The 22,068-nt window shown below is 39.1% G+C and overlaps 1 protein-coding gene across 1 annotated transcript; it reads right to left on the bottom strand.

The window, feature by feature from the left end:
* Positions 1-1,375: 1,375 nt before the first annotated feature.
* dnai3 (dynein axonemal intermediate chain 3) lies at positions 1,376-22,034 on the bottom strand. The gene is made up of 23 exons (XM_051377968.1): positions 21,884-22,034; positions 20,369-20,451; positions 20,216-20,254; positions 17,010-17,194; positions 16,400-16,504; positions 15,946-16,074; positions 15,654-15,853; positions 15,189-15,305; positions 14,517-14,713; positions 13,854-13,972; positions 13,245-13,334; positions 12,890-12,979; positions 11,233-11,352; positions 9,957-10,030; positions 8,513-8,666; positions 8,035-8,131; positions 6,105-6,235; positions 5,652-5,712; positions 5,128-5,258; positions 4,681-4,888; positions 4,172-4,263; positions 3,718-3,834; positions 1,376-2,402 (listed from the first exon to the last, which is right to left on the bottom strand). Exons 1-23 carry the CDS (start codon positions 21,994-21,996, stop codon positions 2,262-2,264), a joined length of 2,793 nt encoding a protein of 930 aa, XP_051233928.1. The 5' UTR covers positions 21,997-22,034; the 3' UTR covers positions 1,376-2,261.
* Positions 22,035-22,068: the final 34 nt, after the last annotated feature.

Genomic DNA, 22,068 nt, shown 5'->3' with positions numbered 1-22,068 from the left:
TTTGCATGAGCCATTACAATAATAACTAACCAGCGAGGGTGAAGACACCCGTGTGTGTGCTGGTTTGCAGAAGGCACATTCCTGAGCTGGCCTGGGAGAAAGTGAGAGGCTCCGCAGAGGAGAGAGCGACTGCAAAACAGAATTCCCAGAGAGGTTTGAGGAGGGGACGATTGGAGAGCGGAGGCCCCTTTTGTCACCAGGACCTCGTTGGTGCCTCAGGGGCCATATGGACGCCTGCCTCTGTGCACCCTCACATCAGCCCATTCTTCGCCCTCCTCCACCCCCTCCGCTCTGTGACAGGACCGTCCACGTGAATGAGTCATGGCTAGAGTGAAGTCGACCTCAGCTCGCTACTGTTGGGGGAATCAACTTCCATCTTTTGCCATCTTCTTTTTTTCCCTCTCAGTCTATCCTTCCCTCTCTCACCCAGCATTCAACCAGTTGTATTGCTGTTCCTCATCTGTTCTCTGCTCTCTCTTCCCTTTTGAGGCATCTCAGACACAGTGTGAAAACCTGGCAATAGACAGCTGCCCCTATATTATGCAGATACCCCCCCCCCCCCTTTCCTTCTGTCCCTCCGGCCTCTTTTCTGGCAGGTTCCCGGCTGTCAGTTGTGACTATAGGTTTGCTGGGCTGCTCTTGACCTGAGGTGGACCTAGCACTCTGAGGCGTCCTGATTTTATCCCCATGAAGGAGCGAAACTAATGGAGTCCAGAGAGCTGGAGCACTACTTGCTGCAACACACTGCAAGGGATAACAGCATTCTCACAAATGTTTTGAACAATGTGACAGAAGTAAAAGTTTCACTTGGGAAAACTGAGCAACATGTACGTGTGAACAGTACTCCACTGCTCCCTTGTTCCTCATCCAGGTTGCAGTCACCTGTAGTGTTGATACAAGTGACTGGATAGCAGCTGGCCAGCCAGCACTATATGGAAATTAGCAGGTGATGCTACTGACTCAGAAACAAACTGATGACATAAATGATAAGATAGGAATCCTCTCATTAGAATTACACATTAGGAATCAGTGTAGCTTCAAATCTAGAGGTAACATGCAACCACAGTTTCATGAAATCACACCAAACATCGATATACAGTATCATCACCTTATGAAGTTGTTATGCTGAACATTAGCAAAGAATCACCAGGTAGTTGCTAACTTTGTCTGGCAGGTAGCGTAGGTTTGTGGAGGTTTTTTTTTTCCCTGAAAGGAGCTGCCTGCTGTGGCTAAAAGCGGTGAGACCGAAGTCCTGGGCTGTAAAAACCAAAACAATGAGCCGAAAGACGCGGACAGACCTGAAGGGAGCTGCAGAGTCAGAGAATTCTCTGTGGTTGTGTTTGTCACCACAAATGAGTCATTTCCCATTACAGAGTCATTTTACCCACTGTTTATACAAGAATATTGAAGTCTTAGTTTTTTTTTTTAGTTCGTTTTTTCCTAACTCCTACATTTCTAAAATCATCTGAAGGATTTACAGAAAGCTGTACATACTATTATTTCATTCTCACCTTGCCCTACAGTACCAGAATGCAGTCAGTCCTACATCCACCCACTTCATCTGGTTCAGATATCTGCAGTGTAACTGTTACCTGAATCAAGGCACATTACATAAATTGACCCCATGAGGATCATATTTAGGTTATGATTGGAGACTAACAGATTTGTAATGAGGAGTGGGTGGATGTAGGCCTGACTGTATGTGGTTTGACTTTTAAATTCCTTCCTAATAAAACATTTAAAAAACATCAACAGCAGACGATGAGCCATACAAAATTAATGTATATACTAGTGGAGCTCTGAACAACAACAGATAAATATCATGAAATCAAAGAGCCATAAAATGACTTTCTGCCAAGGTCAAATCCTTGAGGTATTCCAGACTGTATCCTCAGGGAGCAGTAGTGGTAAAGAGGGCGCTAATGGATGGCATTACCCAGTAACGAGATCTCAGATGAGTGGATGAAAAAAACCCATCAGTGACCCTGAAGCCCCAACCCACAGTCTGAATGTTGAAGGCAGAATCAATTTACAAAATGCTTGCTGTTCTCATATTTAACATCTAAGAGGAGTATAGATCGTATTTCAATAAAAACAGTTCATACATAAGACACATATTGTGAAAACAGCAACAAAGATACAAACCTTTGTGTTTTTATAAAAACAGTTAATTAAATTTAAAAAAATAAATAAAAACCTGCTTTATATGTTTTATATAAAATGTGATTTGTGTATGTGTATGTGTGTGACTGTGTGTGATATCAGGTATTTTGTTTGTCGGCAGCAGCTGGCCACAAGCCGATGCCCTTCAGGATGCTTTCCTCCAGCGTCATGTAATCTTTGTATTCCTTCATGTTCACCTCTTCATTCACTTCCAGGGATTTTGCTGGCTTGTCAGGCTCCTGGGGGACAAAAATAATTAGTCATATAACTCATAAACAATATGTAGCAAATTATTTGGCACAAATATCTGACAAACTACATTTTCTTGCTTCTGAATTTTAGTACCATGATTTTTCATTAAGTAATATTAATTTTAAGCAAAGCCCTGATTAAGAAGACTACATCTTCCAGCAGTTCTGGAATTCAACATTGTTTTTATAATATGTAAATGAGTTATAATCAGTTTGAGAAGATTGCTACATTTCACCAGGTATAAAATGTACAAATTAAAATATTGTATTTCCATATTGCAAAACCTGGCTGTATCAATTCCTTTCATCAGAGGTTTTTGTTAAAGGAGTGTTTGTTAAATGATCATTTTCTGTAATCAAATACAATACACAGATTACACAGTCCTGCACATGCCCACCAACACACTCATTATACACTCATTCACACTGGCTGCGTAGGAAAACAACAATCATACAGTTTTGTTTGTATTAAATTCCTGAGGCCTTGTCATGTGACAACAAAGGCTGGAAGTGAACATAACAGCATATGCAGGACATTTATGGCTGATTGTAGCAGCAAGAACAAAACTTCATCTGCATTCATGTATTCATAAGTGCCATCCAGTCTTAAGATTTAAACATTTAGCCACTAAAAGATTTAACTTCTATAGTTAGAAGACAGACTGCCAGTCTCTGGCTGTCAATAGCTATACTGTCCTCAGTGCCCCGGATCAAATGATGATCTGAATAAATTAAACATGAGGAGAAAGACAAAAAGAGAGGGGACTGAAACAAAGGAGACAGAGAAAGAGGGAATGTCCTTCTCCAGTTTTTCCAGAGTCAACTTTAAATTGGTGAACACACTTTTAACTGGGCTAATAAAAACCATTTATAGGTCTCACTGTACGTTCAGAGCACTGTTCACCAATACCAGTGAGATTAGAGGGTAGCTGAGGACACACGGTTTCAGTCAAGGCCACTTGAAGAGCAAATATTGATGGTTGGGAGAGCAATCAACATGCTGTCTAGATCAGTGGTTTTCAACCTAGGGTCCGGGGACCAACAGATGCCTTGCAGTGGGTTGGAGGGGCAACAAAAGGCAGCAAAAGGAAGAATGGAATATTTTAACTTCTATCACATTTTTTAGAAGTTGGAGCAAAAAGGGAAGAAACAGCGTTTTCATTGATTGTAATTTATAGTGATCCCAGTTTGATCGTTGATTGACTATTAAGACTCTTCAAACCTTACTCAGAGGGGATTACTTAAAACAAAATGTCCGCTCAAATCCTGTTCACTTATTCTACTGTCAGAGTCCTCAGCTCACCGTTTTCCTCTTGAGCTCCTCAGCTTCCCTCTTCTGTTGTGCCCACAGTTCTTCCCTCTTCAAAAAATCATTCAACCTTTCTTCCTCCAGCTCAAAGTATTTCTTCACACTCAAACTCTGCATACAGACAAAAGAGAAAGATGGCAGTTATAATGTATGATGTGTAGTGGTCAGGCAGCTATTAAATAAACTCGTGACTATGTCACAATAACCCATAATCTTAATTTCTCTGACAACACTAGAGTTTTGGTGATCATTGAACCAGCATGCCTATAATTAGAATTTCTTATATGTGGACTGGCTTAGTATCAATGCAGTAAATATGCTGCAGTGCTGGATTTTGTTTGCAACCTTCACCGAGTACATTATTATTTCTTTTGACATAATAATAAGTGAACAGACAACAATAATATTCTTTAAAGTGAGTACATGAGAGGTGGTTAGACTGTCTTACCTCATTCCTGGTGGGAACGTAGAGTACCTTTGGGATTTCTAATACACGGACCATTCCTATGTCATCAGTCACAGTCAGGAAGTGCTGCTTGGCTGTACATAAAAAAAGTAGTAAAGTAAAACAGACATTAACAGCAGCAAGAGAGTATATTAGAATGTTTTATGGCCACTATTTCTTTTTATTAGTACATTTTCATTTCTTCTCAAACTGTTTTACAGTTGTCCTTTCTCATTATCAATCAAGTCAAGCATCAGTCAAGCACTTTGAACGACATTAACCTTAAAGGTGCTATATAAATAAAGTGTGATTACTTGATTGATATATATATTGTGTGTTTGTAGCAAGCTTCTGATCACAGGCTTACCTCCATTGTCATTTAGGTGAACATAATAATAAAGTGTGAGACACAAAAGTTGGAAACAAAACACAGTAAGTCAACAAGTAATGCATTCTCAATGGAGCCACACATATGCTTACTACTGTGTTTTAGTAAGAGGCCAAGAACTCACAGGAGGCAGTCCAGGGTTTGATGCAGGTTATCTTGGCATTGGTGATGTGTGCGTGGACCTGCGCAGGTTCACTGGTCTTTTCCATCAGGTTCCACACCTCAATGCTCCCATCGTCTTTCCCAATGAAGAAAACAGCTGGTCGGGACAGGGACCAGCACCCCGAGGTGCACACCTGCTCAGAGCTTGGTGACAGGACGATGGGGCCATCCTGAATGTCGTAGTCAAATAGAGTCAGTGGATTTAAAATATGATAAAATAATATATAATGAATAAATCTGGTCTGTTGGATGAAGATCAGAGGACTGATTATATTAAAGGTCTAGGATAACCTTGATCATTTGTGTCATGATCATACATTTTATTCTAATTCAGTCAAACAAGTGGGTATGATTTTTAACTGGTAGCAATACTTTTTCCTATTGTACTTGAGGTGACGGGTGGTGTTACCATGACTCCCTCCTTCCAGATGGCGAAGTTCCAGCCTCCCGTTGTCAGAATAATGTCTTTGTAGAAGGGTGACCGCTGTACCGTATTCACCAACCAGTGATGGATGTTAAAACAGTGGAGGGGCTTGGCACCTGGGAGACGGGAGAGACAGGAAGAGAAGGTGCACTATTATATTTGACAGTAATTTGCTTCCACTGAGCAACAGGGCGATGCAATACAACGAACAATGAACCCTCTGTTTCCCTGTAAAGGTATCAATTAATTTTTAATGGTGATTACATAAGGATGGCTTCCAAACCAAAGAAGAGACTTACAGTGATAATAATTATTAAAATGATTTAAATTATTTCAGTATAATTGTATTTAAACCTCTAACTGTCCAAGGCTTATTTTATCTCAAGACATCAAACTGCATTCAGGTCTGCTTTGGACAATGGTCCAAATAGTCAAGAATCCATGATTTGCAGTTAATGGGTTTATGTCCCTTTAAACTTACTTTAATAATGGCAAGGCAGAATACTCACTTTGCAGACGTCCTGAGTCATCCTTCTCCAGTTTCCAATCAGTGTGAACAATCTCCCCATCCTGGCAGTAATCATATACATTATGGAACATGTTACAAGGAAACATGGAATAATTAAATCAAAATATAAATAAATAAATATTTGTTTTGTTAAAGGTGGTGTTAATAAAACTGTTGCTTATGTGCTGGTCAAGCATAACTTAAATGTTACATCTGCCAGTACATTTGTGATGTTTTTGAGATGAGATACTTCTTCGTCATAGTTTTTGTAGGTTCTTCCAATATTTTCCAAGACTTTGAGAGTTTTTATGCTTACAGATATTAATAATGGAACAAAGACAAAGGCTCATAGTGAAGAATGATTTCCTCAGGGCAGTTTGGTCATCACATGAAGCTCATGCATTCAAGTAAAACACTGCTTGATGTTGTTGATTTTATTGGTAGGAATCTTTACCTCTGTTCCAATATAGAGCTTGGTATTGACATCCTCCAGAATTGTGGCTGTTTTAGCTGAAGGCACTCTGAGCTGGCTGTAGTCTGGGATAACCTTTGAGCTATCACCATCATCATTTTCATTATCTTCTTCTGTAAGGGGAAATAAAGAGTGTTTGGAGAGGGGAACAACGATAGCAGTGGTTAAAAGTTCAGCTCTTTCTTCCAGTAGCCATTTTCAGGCAATCATTAGGAACAAAAACGTGGACAATGCACTGTAGAAAACACAACAGTAAAGGAAGAACAATGCAAGAATTTGAAAAAACTACTGACTTATCAGGAAAGAAAAATCTATTATGTATCTAAAATGGAGACTACAATAAAAGAGAGTGAACAGTGGCATTGGTGTAGCCTGCTCTGTAATCTGACCATGAACAAGACAGCAGAAGGACAAAAGAGAGGAAGGTGGGGAGGGGTACAACTGAGGTGAATGGGTTGGTAAAAGGGGATATGAGTGAAGTGGGAAAGAAAGGAGGTGGAGGTGGGATTGAGGATTGTGGTGAGAAGGGGGGACAGTAAGGGAGAAGGGTGAGACGGTTGAGATAGGCAGGATGGTTGTGATGGAAGAGGCCTTTCCCATCACAAAAGCCCAACTGTCTGTCAGGGACAGTACAGGACTATCCCTTCACACCCTCTTATCAGCAGGCCGCTCCCAATCAAGCCTCAGCCTCACTCTGCTAGATTAGCTTTTGAAGGTCAGATCAGATTACCCAATCACACATCTACTAAATCCACTTTCCCTCCAGTTAAGATGTGTGTAAAGATATGAGACAGACGATACAGCACAGCTACAGATGTAGACAGCGTTTCCCTTTTACCACACTGCACTGCTGCTCAACTGTTGCTTAAGCCCTACAAGGGGTTACAAAAACTTTGTGTGGAAAATGATGTGGTGCTGTTGCAGGGCAGAGTGGAGATTTCTACAGTGACTCCAGCATCAGAAACTATAAAAAGGCACAGAACAAAATGTTGAATAAATAGCTCAGAGACAGCATAGACTCAATCAATATCAGCCAAACATCTTAAGTAGCACCAAAGTATTAATCACACAGGGATTCATTAAAACCTTAATAACAGACTGCCTGAGGGCTGATGGAAAAAAAAAGCAGCAGATTTATTGCCTCAGTTAGTGAACATATTAATTCTATAACCGCCAGCCACCAAAGCTGTGTTTATGGAGGCAGACCTTCAGCCAGACAAAGACAGGTCTCTTCTTGACCAGCCAGGACACACACGATCGTCTTCTGGCCCTCGAGGAACCAGAGCAGCATATTGCAAAGAGCTGACAGTCAGCAAGGCTAATTCTCTGCAACTATGAGGGCCTTGTTTTGGAAGTATCACTTAATAAAGTGCTATGAAACCAGAGGAGAGAAGAGGGAGACGGACGGAGAAGGAGAGTACCTGAGAGCTGAGTGAACCCTGCCCCACTGATCACTGTGCTCAACCATCCAAAGCAGAATTAAAGAATCCCATACCCCCCCCCAAAAAAAATAATAGACTCGTAGTTGTGCCCACGTATTTGAGAACTATCAGACATGGAATAGATATGTTTGAAATGTTCATTATTTGGTTTCCTCACAAAAAGGCTCCAAATCCAAATACTTCATAAATTGTTCACCTTCACAAAGCAAGCTTTCCTCTCACCTGCAATGTTTTGAAGAAGAAAACGGAACGAAACCAGGACTACTCGAAAGCCAATTTTGTGTTTTACATTTTGAACTTGCAATTTGAATTTTACTTTTATCTCATTCTTTATCCAGGTTGCTGTGTGACCAAAAAAACTTCTCTTTCAGACAATCTAGTGCAACAAACTGAGGCAGCCTCAAGGGTAAATCCTAATTAACGTGCATTGTCCCTTTTAAAAAAAATATTCAAACTTCAAACTCCCTCACCTGTGGTCCTACCTGTATTACCATTACAGGTGTAGTGTTCCAGGCTGAACTTCAAAGGAGCGTATTCTCCACTGGTATCGATCTTTGGCAGGGAAACCTGACATGACAGAGAAGAGGACAATTTTAAACAAATCACAAGACTATGCTCAAGCAACTGCACACTAAAAACCATTATAGTGTATATACATGTGTGTGTATATATATATATATACACACACATATATAATATATACAAAGTATTACTTTTGAATACACAGAAATACATCATAAATACACACATAGACAGAGCTTTTAAATTTAAGTTGGACATAATATTACATTTACATTGTGTTTTATCCTGTTCTCCAAAATCCTTCTGATTGTGTTAATTTCAATACCTAATTGAATTTAATTGGGTAAATTAGAAATAATCTAATCTGAATTCCAAAAATCATTTCTGTGACTGGGTTTTGTAATGCACCCTCAAGCCCTGCAGTACCCTGAAAAGGGGTTTCCAAGTCCGGTCCAGATGTTTGAAAGTGTCAGGGACACTGTAAGGTGTCATCTGGGTCTTCTGATCCACACTCTGCTTTCTGTCTGTTGCTGAATGGCTCAATAACCTTTGCATGCGCAAATCCCAGAACATTATAGTGCTTTTAGAGGAGAGACAAACAGCAGAATGAAAAAATTACTATCAACCTGAAAAAACAAATCAAAACTTAAATGCTTTTGTTCATATTTAAACCATGAATATTGACTGATACAGACTCAGGGAAAGCCAATAACTGCTGACAGTGAGCAGTACTTTGGCATCCCCTTCGACCCCTTCACTACAAATCTACAGTACTGTACATAAACCAGACTTCCAAATACATAACAAGTGTATCGAAGCTACAAGAAAAACAAACAGCTTTGACAACAGCTGGTATATTAGCTGAAAGGTTAGTAAACACACCAAAATTACTATTTCACTGTTCAAATATAGAAAACACTGGAATTGTGTAAATTCTCACAGATGCTGAAATAAATCAGTATACTATATCAACAACTCTGCCTTGCCTTGCTATGTACGTTCACATTTAGCGCCTTCAGAATATGTGACAGGAATTCACAAACATGTTTGTGTGCGATACAAACAATGATGATATAACTAGTAAACCACAGAAAAACACAGAGTCTAGTGGGACCTGTAATCTGGAAACAGAAGACACTGACTGACCAAAGCTCTTAGATATCTAACTGTTACAGTATGTTCAGCAGGGCGAGGACAAGTCAGTCTAGTTTTTGTTTACGTTGTCCATGGAGAACCTCCATTTAGTGGCAGATGTTGGTTGTATCACAGTGATAGATAAGATTTAATTAGCCCCACCTTTACCAGCTGAAAAACACATCAATGCATCAACTATTATAATGCAATAATATAATATACACTATTCTGAATGAGTATGACTAAAAATGAAAGTACTTCATCTGTCACTACCCTCACATGGAACAGAGTGTCAGTTTTAATAACCCTGATAACATCTATGAAATTAACAGTGGCAGTTGTAAATGTGTTATACATGGTTGGTCATAAAGGGTTAAACAGGTTAAAAACAGTCAGATTTTGGCAGGACATAAACCACCAATTAGTATGACACATATATACAAACACCAACAACAGCAAAACAGCTTATTCTGGTATCTACAGTGCCAACACCGTACACAAGTACAACTAACGTTGACTGATAACACTGAATTCCAAAGAAAGACAAGGGAACAGTGGGGGCGGCAATAGTAATAAATCAAAGATAGCGAGAAATTCTCTGTAGCTGCCAACCATATTTTTTTTAATCAGGCAGAAACAAGCTACTTGTTAAGACAAAAATCTGTCATATGCCACTTGGTTATATTGGCTACAAGATGCCAGCATTTCATAAATGGAACATTTATTATTGACCTACCAGTCAGGGGAGCAGGTGACAACCTGAACAGAAATGTTATACTTGTTCTCCACAGGTAAGCCTGACCTGGTCACCTAATCAGAGAGAGAGAGTCACAAAATCAACAAATGTCTGTCAGGCTTAGTATTGTACAGAGCTGATGGTAGTGAATAAGGTTCCTGCAGATATATGGGAGCTTAATGTGCCCCTGGGGGCACTTTGATGATTGCCTTATTTTACTTATCCAGATGAGTGCCAGTGGTTGTCATGATTTATTATAGTTGGCTATAAAGACACGAGAGAAAGGCACCAATGGGAAGCGAGAATGATAATGTATTCATTGTTTCATGAAGAAGGTTTTAAAAACCCTAAACGACAAGCTAAGGAACTGTGGACCGTAATAATTTATATAATCTGTGTGAGAGCAAAGTTCATTATTACTGTATGAACATTTTTACTACTGCTGGCATTACCTTCCACAGTTATTATTGCACTTGTTTGTGCCCAAACACCATTGTGTCACTGCAGTAAACTTCAGGTCAATAGATTTTTACATGTATTGTACAGAAGATTAAAATAATTTATTTCATGCTGGGCCACCATTAGCAGACGAGACAGGACCACATACATTATTTTCTGCAGGTGTTAGGAACAGGAAAGTCTGTCAGTATAACAAAACCTCGTTAGGCAATGCTAAATATGCAATTTTTTGTGGCAGTGTCGTCTTTTTCCATTACTTTTGTTCCTCAATGTATTACATTCTATCCTTTATAGCCCTTTCTCTGCCCTGGTTACTCCGTGTCCAATATTGCCTTACCTCCTGTTAGTCTTGTTGACATTCAAGTGATTTATAACCATCAGACAAAAAGTCTGTCAATGTTCCAAAACTAGATATAGAAATCATTAAAGCAATAAGAGACCTGACCTGTTAAGTGTTTAATGTTTCTTTATCAATTTGAGACTTAGATGTAAAAGATTAAAATATACTTTAGTTGCCTCCGGTATGTTGGAAACTATGCCACAGTGTTTACATTAGATATGATAAAAGCAGCTCGAGATCAAGAAAACACTAAAGAATGTTTTGCTGAAACCACTGCTGTGTGGTCACACAAAACACCTTTTAATAATCAAGAGAGGCCAAATGAAATACTGATTAACCTTGTGGAATGTTCCAGCACTTACCTAATGTTCCCCTGATGGAAAATGGCAAGAAATAAGTCTATACAGTGTTCAGTGTTTCATGTCAGATTTGCAGTTGTTACCCCTTCCCACCCCTCTGCCCTTCATCTCTGTGTACCTCAAATGTTGGTGGCAGCCACTGGACATCAGTAATTGGGGCTTTGTGCCTGCTCTCTAAGGCAGACACTGCACAGTAGCGCACGACAGGAGTCTTATTCTCTTGGTTGTCATCGAGGTCCTGGTGGGAGGTCAGACACAAAAGGCACAGCGTGTACAGTCAGCTCTGACGATTCAATCTAAATACAAAGACTTTTTACAGTGGTGAACAGCTATCCTAATGGTCCAGCTCAATATATTCAAATACAGCATGCAAAACAAATTATGTTTATTGCAACACAAAACTCCAAAGACTGGAGCGAAAAAGATATTAATCCTGGAAAAAAAGTTCAATAACAGCTCAACAAAATCCAAACTTCTGCGGTGCTGATTATCACACCAGTTTGCACGTCTGCTTTTTAGATCACTAGTTCAAAAGCGCTACTCACACTGCTACATTCTGGTTGTGCTTAACATGTGCACTTGGATTTAAATGGTGTGAACAGAACACAAATCTATACACGAGGATTTTAATTATTCGTTCATCTGATAAGCTAGCAACAGGTGCTGGTGTAGCGCAGCTTTCACAGCACTCATTATAGAAATAAAGCCTTTTAGCAGATACAACTGCCATTGTTTACACTGCAAACACAGGAGAGGGCAGTGATCTGATTTGCTTGGTTGTTATCCTCTATGGGGACACACTATGGTGGAGGGCGGAGTATGAGAGCTGATGCTGTTGACTCTAGAGAATGAAGAGCAAACAAGAATAAAGAGAATAGAGGGAGGTATGGAGGGTGAGAGAGGACAGGGATGGAGACAGCTGTTCCACTGTAGAGGCAATAAAAACACACAAAGCAACTGGGGGCAGGACGATGGGGGCATATGTGTCTATTTAAATACAACAGCCGAGTGGAAGATGTCAGTGGAGGTCAGGCTTTAAGAGACAGAACGGGTTTAATATTTGGTGTCTGGATGTCTCAACAGGCTATGGTGGATTTAACCCACTTGCTATGTTGTGGTTTTAAATCTGAGCCCTGGTTTTTGTCACGTATCATTACATCTCTCTTCCCCCACCTTTTCTTTATTACTCTACAGCACTTAATACCATTAAACAGGAAAGATATGCTATGAAAATATTAGTTTACTGTGATGTTGAGCCATAAAAGAAACCATCTTTGAAGTTTCGGTCTTAAGTCAAGAGTTTTTTAATTCAGTTAGATCACTTCAGTCTGGCTCGGGTGTTTGTATGAGCCCTATTAGGCTGCTTTAGTTTGGCAGAGGGGTCATGTAATGATATAAACTTACTTTGAGATTGGCATTTGTACGTTTGTTGAACTAGTTTTGACAGCTGTGGCTCGCTTGAAAAGGACCATTAGGCCACTGCATTCCCATCTAATGAAAGAGTGAGGATGAGGAGAGAACTCAGGAGTCAACGTATCATCATCTCACTCTGTCATACAGCACCACTGAAGAGTACAGCCTGTCTTTTACAGCAAATATGCTGCATGCTTTGATAATCTGAGGGCTCATACTTGAATAAACCAAGCTTACATCATCACTAGCCAAAGAATTACGGTAAGTGATACCACATGTACATATACACCAACACAGATACAGAACACCATGTATCATTGCATCAACATTGTGCACATTAGAGACAGGATATGGATACTTACAAATGTGTCAGTGCTGACAGAGACCTTTTTACTACCAGGCTGCGTTCCCAGTAAGTGTGTGACGTGAGCAGAAATGTCCCACAACACAACCTGAGACAAGAGCAACATGAAATCAGAGATCAGTTGGAGATTTTAGTAAATGTCAGTAAAAAGCAGAATAGGAACAGAGACAATACATGGGAACTTTACAGGATATGACTAACATGGCTGAAGGTCTATTTGATTCTATCAGTGATCTTTATCTCTATTCATTTTCCCTTGTTCTGAAAGTAGTAAGGGACAAAAAGCTACTATGAGGCAGAAAAGGCAGCAGATGCAGCAAACCAGAGATGCAGAGCAGAGTCAAAGTCAGCACCTGGCCATTTATGCAGCCGCCAACGATAATATTTGGATCAGAGGGGCAGAACTCAAAGGCAAAAATGTCATCTGGGCACTCCAGCAGCAACTGCAAACAACAGAGAAAACCCACATACACAGGGCAGAAATATTATATTTCAAAGTAGACATTTCCATGTATTGGGTGCTTGCCATCCCGACTATTTATTTATTCTAGTCTCTCCATAAAAAGTTCAGCTTTTAATCCACAAAACCAAATGCATACAGTAGATTCCATTTCATGGAGACAGTGAAACCAAAGCATGACACATGCGCCAGTGAAGGCATACGTCAACCAGAACTCATATTACTTTTGAGTGATTTAGCAGCTCAGTTTTATTGATTGGGGGCCTGGGTCAAATCAATAGAGCCTCTCAAATTTTCTGAAAGCAAATAATGGTCTTGAATGACAGCACAAACCAAATCCTTCCAGCCATTTCTGATCTAAGCGTGTCTGAAATGAGGTGAGAATGGAGAGAATATGCTTGTAAGCTGTGAGGGAGACAGACAAATTCTGTTTTCTCAATCTCTTTTCAATTTATACACTCTCCATATTCACTCAGAGGGTCCCCTCATATACTTTCCATACCTGGGGAATAGAAGGGTCGGAGAAGCTATAGAAGAGAATGACAGAAGGTGTGACGACAAAGGTTGTGGAGTCCTTCGTCCGTTCCTCCTTTTGCTCTGTCAGAGCCACAGCTAACACACCTACCACATCAAAAAACACATCGTACAATGTATCAACTTACAGCATCAGGAAAATAGATGTTAAATATGTCTTTTTGGCTCAACTCTGATCCATTCTGATCTTGCTGGAAGCCTAATCTATTGGTGATGACAGCCGAGAAATATTACGAAGCCATGGTAAAGAACAATAATGCTTTTATCATGGATAAGGATTTGAAATTCTGGTACTTGCCAGTGTCAGTGAGATCCCAGGGAGAATGAATGTCAATCATTTTTTTTTACTTATATGTACGGTTAACATTGTCCATCATTTTCCAACCTAATGCTATTATAGACATTTAAAACCATAATCTCCTGAATGCTACCTGCACCCACCCATGGTATCCATATTGACCTCATTTGCTCTTATACACTAACAAAAGTAATCTCCACAAAGAACAGACAGATTATGGATGTCGATGATGACCTCACAGCATTGAGGGAGTTAGTCTTTTGGTCAATGCTTTTTGTGAGAAAAACTTTCCACTATTCAAATCTGTTTCTTGCGTGTGATTTTACACTTTACCGTAGATGGTAGGGTGCCAGTTAATACTGCTGATTTTCTTGTCCTTAGTGTACTTCTGGTCTGTGAAGGCCTGATAAAGCATCAAACCTTCAGAGACCTTCCCAGACCAGTCACCGTCTTCAGCTGCTGCCCCCAGAGCCTTCCAATCATCAAAGAACCCATTCATGATCTCTTCCTGCTGAAGGGCTTGCAAAACTCTGCAAGAAATTCAATCAAATACATTTTTTTTTTTAGGTTAAATTAGGCAAAACTTTTATAAAGTTGTGCATAATTTTTCACTTTGATATCTCTCCACAGATGTAGTCCTCTTATACTCCAGATGTTCTCTTATCCCTTACCTGGGAACAAAGGACATTTGGGGGTGTGGGAGAGTGTAAGCTAACAATGTAACATTGAATTTTTTGTTTAAAACCCAAAGTCTGGTCTGTGAAGGCAAGTATAACAACACAAAGTATAGTACACAGGGAAGGTGAAGGTGTCTGTCAGTTTCCTCAAAGTAACAGTAGTTGTGAATATTCTAACACTACAGTGGTAATAATGCATGAGTTTGAGTACCTTGAGGCACATACAGTACTGTATGAGTTTGGGTTGATTATCAGTCTTCCTATACAATATTCTCCCTTAGGAAGCAGACAGACACACAGCATGACTTACTAGCATATATAATTTTACCTGGGGGTCACTGAGTTGCAAAAATTATTCAGACTCTCAAACTGGAGGATGTTCTCTTTTTCTTCATCACTTAACTCTCTTGGCACGTACTGGGTAAAGATATTCCTCTGAAACTTCCTGTAAAGTGGGCAGAACATAATTATACATAATACATGTGTGGGTGTGTTGCTGTTCAAACAATAAAGAAAGAAAAATGGTATATGGTAAATGCTATTTAATGAATGTATCTATAATAAATGACTTCTGCCCCACTTAAGTATAAAGCATAAATGCATGAACAATAAAGAAAAATACTCTCACAAAGGGATTTAATATTGTATTCAGTGTTAAAATCATCTTGTCTTCGTAATGCATTAAAACATTTGAAATTATTTCACCAGACTGACAGGTATTGGCAGAAACTGTAAGTGCTTTTTCCTCCCTGTAGAACAAATTCGTTTTATATGCACTGATTTGCTGGCATACCACTGTGTCTGAGCACTGCTGCTCTGCAGTCTGGGAACAGCCTGCATCCCGCAGTCCCTCTGCATCTGCTTGATGCTGAATCTGCTGTCTTGATAGGAAGCACACTCTAGGTAGCCATCCTTCGCATCTGCAGTGTTGCGGTCTGAAAAACAGACTGGTACCCCAAACTTCCTCCGCACTCTGGAGAACTTGTACCACAACTGATGACAAAAAGGAGACAGAGGGAAATGGGAGAATGAGAAAGAGTCAGATTTGATATTGCATATTTAATGTTTTTCATACACTGCAGTACCTTTTCTCTGGTCTCTTTGATAGATTCTTCATCTATTTCCAGCTCGCTGCCAAGAGATATCCATTCCTTTGGTTCTGGGGTTTTATTGACTACATTCTCAAGCACTTGTGATGTCTCAGGCTCAGGGGGCTGCAGAACACAGAGATAATTACAAGAACATACAGTATAAAAAGAACAGGAAACAAACTAAAGTAGAAGATAAGTGATAAAATAGAGTGCATACCCCCAATATTAAAGAAACATTTACAAAATTTCAATAAAATTGGCCTTCTTAAATGTTCATGCTAAATGACTAAGGCATTTATCCTCACAACTAGGAATATGTCATAATTATATGTTTAGAACAGTTAGTGCAAAAACCGACTGCAGCAAAACACCAAGTGGTGGATACGGCATTAGTAAGAACAAAGGCAATTTAGGGAAAAGTGAACCTTGTTACCATAACAAAACTTACATTGAGGATTCTGTCCTTGGCTTCTGGTGTGAGAACCAGGTAGAAGCACTGCTCATAGGTGAAATCCCTGTCATACACCAGCAAGAGTTCATCCTCTGGGTAGTCCTGTCAGATAAAGGAATTTGGAACATTCAGCAGTTTCATTAGAAATAATCAATGTGGTTTATTTGAATTGATTCTGGCAACCACAAGGAAACCTGGTACAGCAGTAATTTGGTCAAGATAGTAGACGGTTGAGTGAGATGTGGATTTCAAACATGAAGACTGATGTTGTGGGTTTTAGAAACGCAGAAAAATACTACCACACACACACATCCAGGTCTCAGCTGTATCCCTAATAAGAAAGCTGACATTACTTAGCACTTAGAGCAGATGAGTCTGTAGGGCGCTCTCTGGTCTCATTAGACTAATGTGCTGTGGTAGAAAGGGCATGAATGCATAAAGCAGAGTGGTGGTTACAATGTACTTAATCTAGATCAGAGACAGAGGGGAAATTAGGCTAAACTGGTTACCGGTCTGTTCCCACAGCCCTTAACTTGGGGTCTGTGTATCATCACAGTATCTTGGGGGTATTGTCTGAGTGATCTCTATGACAATGGATCAGCCTCACCAGCACAATCTGCTTCACGGGGCTGAAATCGGACACTGCGGCTCTTGTCTTAATGTCCTGTATGATGTCGTCTTTTTTCAACAGCTTGTAGGGACTCTCCCCTGTGACGTCCTCATCAGCGAGGCAACCAAAGAGCTCCTGGGTGGCTGATGTCAGGACCATGGGGAAGATATCCTCAGGATGACCTTGGTGAGAGAGTTCACGATCAATACAGAAAAGAAAGATGGGAGACAGCAGAAATTATATATTAAAACCAGCTGGATTTAAACCTCAATCACACGATTGAAAATCGTTTTTTAGATTGTACTTGTATTTGGGCAAACAACTTTATAATAGCATCATTTGTTTGTCTGTTGGGTGACTTTTCAAGACACCAGTTTAGATCACTAATCTTAAGATTATAATAGATATTATTCTAACAACAGCCCCCATATAGAAACAATGTAAACAAATTTCATCGTCATACTCATAATAAACAGCAGAGTACATTATCTACTTTTGATTTTGCTTGTTTGATACTCTACGTAACGCGAGTCAGTAGCTGTTTCAGACATCAGTTTCACTTTTACAAAGAAATTGCATTGTTTTATGCAGTTTATACTAATAAATAAATAAAACAAAACAATCAAATATAAGAGTAAAATATGTTTTTTTTGTCTGAGAAGTAAAGGAATCTTTTTCAGTCATAAAGCATCTTCAAGTTTTTTTTATTTTTTAAATCGTGAGAAAATCATATCATGAACCCAGTAAAGTGAATCGTATCGAATAGTGTATCGTTACATTCCTACTTTAGGATCAATCTGAAATCATAAGTCGAGGTGTTTTGTCAGATGCCAGAAGATTTTATGGCATATAGTGTCGACAATGATAATAATAAGCTAGGTATTTAATTGTCATGTCTATGTGTTGTGTCTATCCCGCAGACTGTACAAAACAGATTGATGTCATCATCTGTGCGTCAAAATGAAATCACGTGAAAATAATGCTTTGCAGCTAGAGATGGCAAAATAGAGCCATTAAAAGAAAAATATGAACGGAATATTTCTGATTACGTCATGCGTATAGAATCTGCGTTTTTTGCTATCTTATGTCAGTTTAATCTTAAACGAGGAAAACCAAGAGGCTTAGAAACATACAGTGCAACAACAGTTGGTTTATAGATCAGGTAGTGAACAGTGAAAAGAACAAAATGAGTTATATGTACCTCAGAGATCACAGAGAAAGACAGGACTGTACTACAGAAAGCAGAAATAGTTGTAGAAATAGATGAAACAGCGATTTTAACAGAGACACAAGTGTGATGAGTAGGAATGTAGATATGCCACAACTAAGAACCTAAACCTCACTTGTCAAGTGATAGTCACACAATAGGCTTTAAAGTCACCATTGCCTACGGACTTTGACACAGATTCTTGCCCCTGCTTTTCTGATCAAACGCACAACAACGCTTCTGATCCTTCACCTGCCCCTCCCTGCAGGGTGGACCACCCTACAATATCACAGCTTGAAATGCAATCCTTGTGAATAGCCTAGACGCAATGTCCAAACGCTGGTAGGGGTAATGCTGCTATATTTTCTACTCTAGTCCCATGTGAGAGGTAGATCAATAATGCATGAATTCAAGACATGAGCTGCTCAGTTACACCTAACCAGTATTGTTTCTATATAAAACCGCAGTGCTGCACCATTACCACTACAAAGTTTTTCTTAATAAACAATCTATGAAGAATCCTTCATATCTAAGGCCAGGCTCAGTCCAGGGCACACTACAGTAAACAGGGCGCTGCATAATGATAGTTTTCATCCTGCTTGCGGTCTCTCTCTTCAAAGTCTTTCCACAAGGTTGCTGAGGGGACGCTGGGAATGCTAAAGTACAGCTTAAGTAACCACTTCCCAGCTGGGTGTGTCAACCTTTCCCACTCACACCACTTAGGCCTCACGCCAAATCATTGTAGTGGAAACTCACACCCCTCATTTCACAGAGTTATGTGTCAACTATGGCATTTGTATTCATGGGAAATATTTGCTTGAGAGACAAAGAGAGTGTGATGTGCAATGTTCCATAACCCTAAAGAATGCAATTAAATTGCATTTGTAGGCTGCGATGAAGAGGTATTTCTAAATTGTCGGGCCTCTTTCCTCTTGCATAATCCACTCATTTTTCAACTGCATACCGTCAGATATTTATACTATACCACAGTACATGGTAATTATGGTTGTTTGTTTTCATCTCTGTTGATACTCGTAAACAATTTAAGCGTGAACAATGGCCGTTTATGAGCTTTATATTTGTGTCAGTGGGCCACCATATCGTCATTGTCACAAGATGGGGTCTAACAAAAAGTTGGTTATGGTTAACCATTACATTTTAGGTTTAAGACTTGATTTTAGGGTCAGTTAGGTTAGGTTAAGGTTAGGCTAAACTTCTTCTGCTACATAAGCTGGAAATTGGTACCAACTTACCAAAGAGCCAAGCTGAATCTGAGGACTCATAACACTATTACTTTTAAATCCCAGAGGGGGCCAATGACATAATCTATAGTAAAAAGATATATTGTTGGTGACCTTCATTTGACCAAAAGCATGTTTTCAGGGCCGGTATGTTGAAAGCAAACCAGACCATGACAATGGGGACCCACAGCTGACTTGAGAGCATGTCCAAAGGCTATGCAACAGTAGACTCAAGATCACATCTAAAGAATGCATATCGTTTCTCCAACAACTCACAGACATCGCTGATTATTAGTTTCAGCCATGCTTGTTACAACTCTGGTTCAAAGTAAGCCAGTCCATTTGATGCAGTTGTCTTACATAATCCAAGGAAAATGGGAATAAATGGTTTAGAGCTTTCATTTAAAGGACCCTGCCCTATCAAATAAACAAAGGGAATCAAATACAAATGGACTCTATCAGGTTAAAATTCGAAATGTATAGAACTAAATTTAAGTCTTAAAGTTCTGTTTTAGGAGTTGCACAACAAACTTTGCTGTACAATGTGCAATGTCAATAAAGGAATTTGATTATATTCTATTTAGTTAACTGGGTTCAAATGTCGTCTAAGATTAACGAGACCTCTAGACAATATAAATCATTCTTATTAAAGTACTTCAGTGCTTCAGTATTGAAAGGCCTTTTTCATTGTCTCTTCTACAACACAGTTTAGGATAGGTAAATAAATAAGTTAAAAAAAGATGATTTTCTCTTACCAGGTTTTTCCACAAGTGTAGGTGACTGACTCTTTTTGCCTAAATGGGAAGTAACAGTCAGTTTTATTTACAATGTCTCTCCATTTGATCTTTCTTGGACAAACTTGCATACATTTACACACATTTAGACTGTACCAGTATTCAGACACCCACCTTTAGCTCTCCCTTTACTGCCTGCACTGCTTATTGCACTCTTTGGTCTCTTCGGTGGCATCTTTGCTCTTAGAATAGCTTCACTAACGAGAGGGAGAAAGTTGACAAACAAATTTAACAACATATGGTGTTGCATTTCTTGTCGGAAGACACCACAAGCTCATCTTACACTCAGTGATAGAGCAGTGTCTTCCAAAAGTGCCAGAAAATGTATTATCAATGCACGTGGCGACATCTTGTGGATGATAAGAGAATTTACCCATTTTTGTGATGCATTTTTTAACAGACCTCTAGAATATAATAAACCTAAATTTACTTTGTCTGTAAAAAACAAAATGAAGCCAAGTCTTCAGGCTAACATTTTTATGGTTTACATTAGTTTACATGTGCTAAGATTATAACTAGTGATATAAAGTGGGGATGGTTTAGCACTATCACAATAAAGTCCGGTATGAACATGGTATGCCAAAGTATTTTCTATTCTTCTGTTCATACAATTTTAGCTAATTTAGTCTTTTCTGTGTTACTTTTATGTGTTATCTGATATATTTTATAAACAAACCTGTCCTAAGTGGCCATGTTTAGAGTATAGTAGTTATTATTACTGATCCATTAACGTATGAGCAGCAGTGTTATGTTGTAATATTATATTGTGTATTAACCATTAAAGTTACATTATGATACTGTGATGATGAAAAGGTTGTATACAAACTTTCTTGCCTAAGTGTCCTAAGAGGCAATACTTAAAGTATAGTTGTTATTATTACTGATGCATTAACGTATGAGCAGCAGTGTTATGTTGTATCTGGTGCAGCTAATCTTTACTACTTCATTAACATGGGAAACACACTGTTTACACTGCAAAACATACATAAACTGAAGAGTATTATTTAAATATATACTGTTTGGCAAATCCATCTATGAATGCAAACAGATTCAGTAAGTTAGATCAACAACATACTGTATCCATCTGACATACTACATTTATTTTTACATCTATAGTTTCTATTTACAAATTGTTTACCACATGATGCATTTACAGATTCATTTACCAAAACAGTATATATATGTATATACTATTATATATTTCTGCATATCACAACTCTTCTGTTTACATACTTTTTTGTGTTTCCTATGCCAGTGAAGTAAAGTAAAGATTAGCTGCAGCAGATACAACATAACACTGCTGCTCATACGTTAATGCATCAGTAATATATTATTATATTATATACTATACTCTACATAAACACGGCCACTTAGGACAAGAACGTTTGCATACAACCTTTCCATCGTCACAGTATCGTAATGTAACTTTAATGGTTAATATACAATATAATAATACAGTATAACGTTAACAGCTCTGCCAACCTCACAATAAGAAGACGGTCAGAAAGCTAATGTTAACTTGCTAACTAGAAAAAGACACAGGTTAAAGGTGCTGCTGTTTACAGTTAATGGTAACGTAACTACTAGACGTTACAGTTACAGTCAACAGATGAATAAAACAAAGTTTACCGGTAGTTAAACAGTTCACGGTAGTTAACTTTAGCTTGGAAATCCTCTCCACACGTCTCGTCGGTGAGTGGGATTGTTTGGTTGCCAGGGGTTACAGGAGTGAGGAAAAACATTGACTGACAGGTCCAGGAGCCAATCAGGTCGCAGCAGCGAGATGACGTGTTATCGTCGTAAGAATTTACCTG

Source organism: Dicentrarchus labrax, unplaced genomic scaffold, assembly GCF_905237075.1.
Source record: "Dicentrarchus labrax unplaced genomic scaffold, dlabrax2021, whole genome shotgun sequence".
NCBI lineage: Eukaryota > Metazoa > Chordata > Actinopteri > Moronidae > Dicentrarchus > Dicentrarchus labrax.
This window is presented reverse-complemented; position numbering and strand designations above follow the sequence as displayed.

Bases quoted from the DNA above. Each gene is read 5' to 3' on its own strand.
- dnai3 (XM_051377968.1), bottom strand. From the start codon at position 21,996: ATGTTTTTCCTCACTCCTGTAACCCCTGGCAACCAAACAATCCCACTC. The intron at 20,452-21,883 runs GTAAACTTTGTT...CCCTCTCGTTAG, and splicing joins CGTGAACTGTTTAACTACCG to TGAAGCTATTCTAAGAGCAA. The intron at 10,031-11,232 runs GTACACAGAGAT...CTCTCTGATTAG, and splicing joins GGCTGCCACCAACATTTGAG to GTGACCAGGTCAGGCTTACC.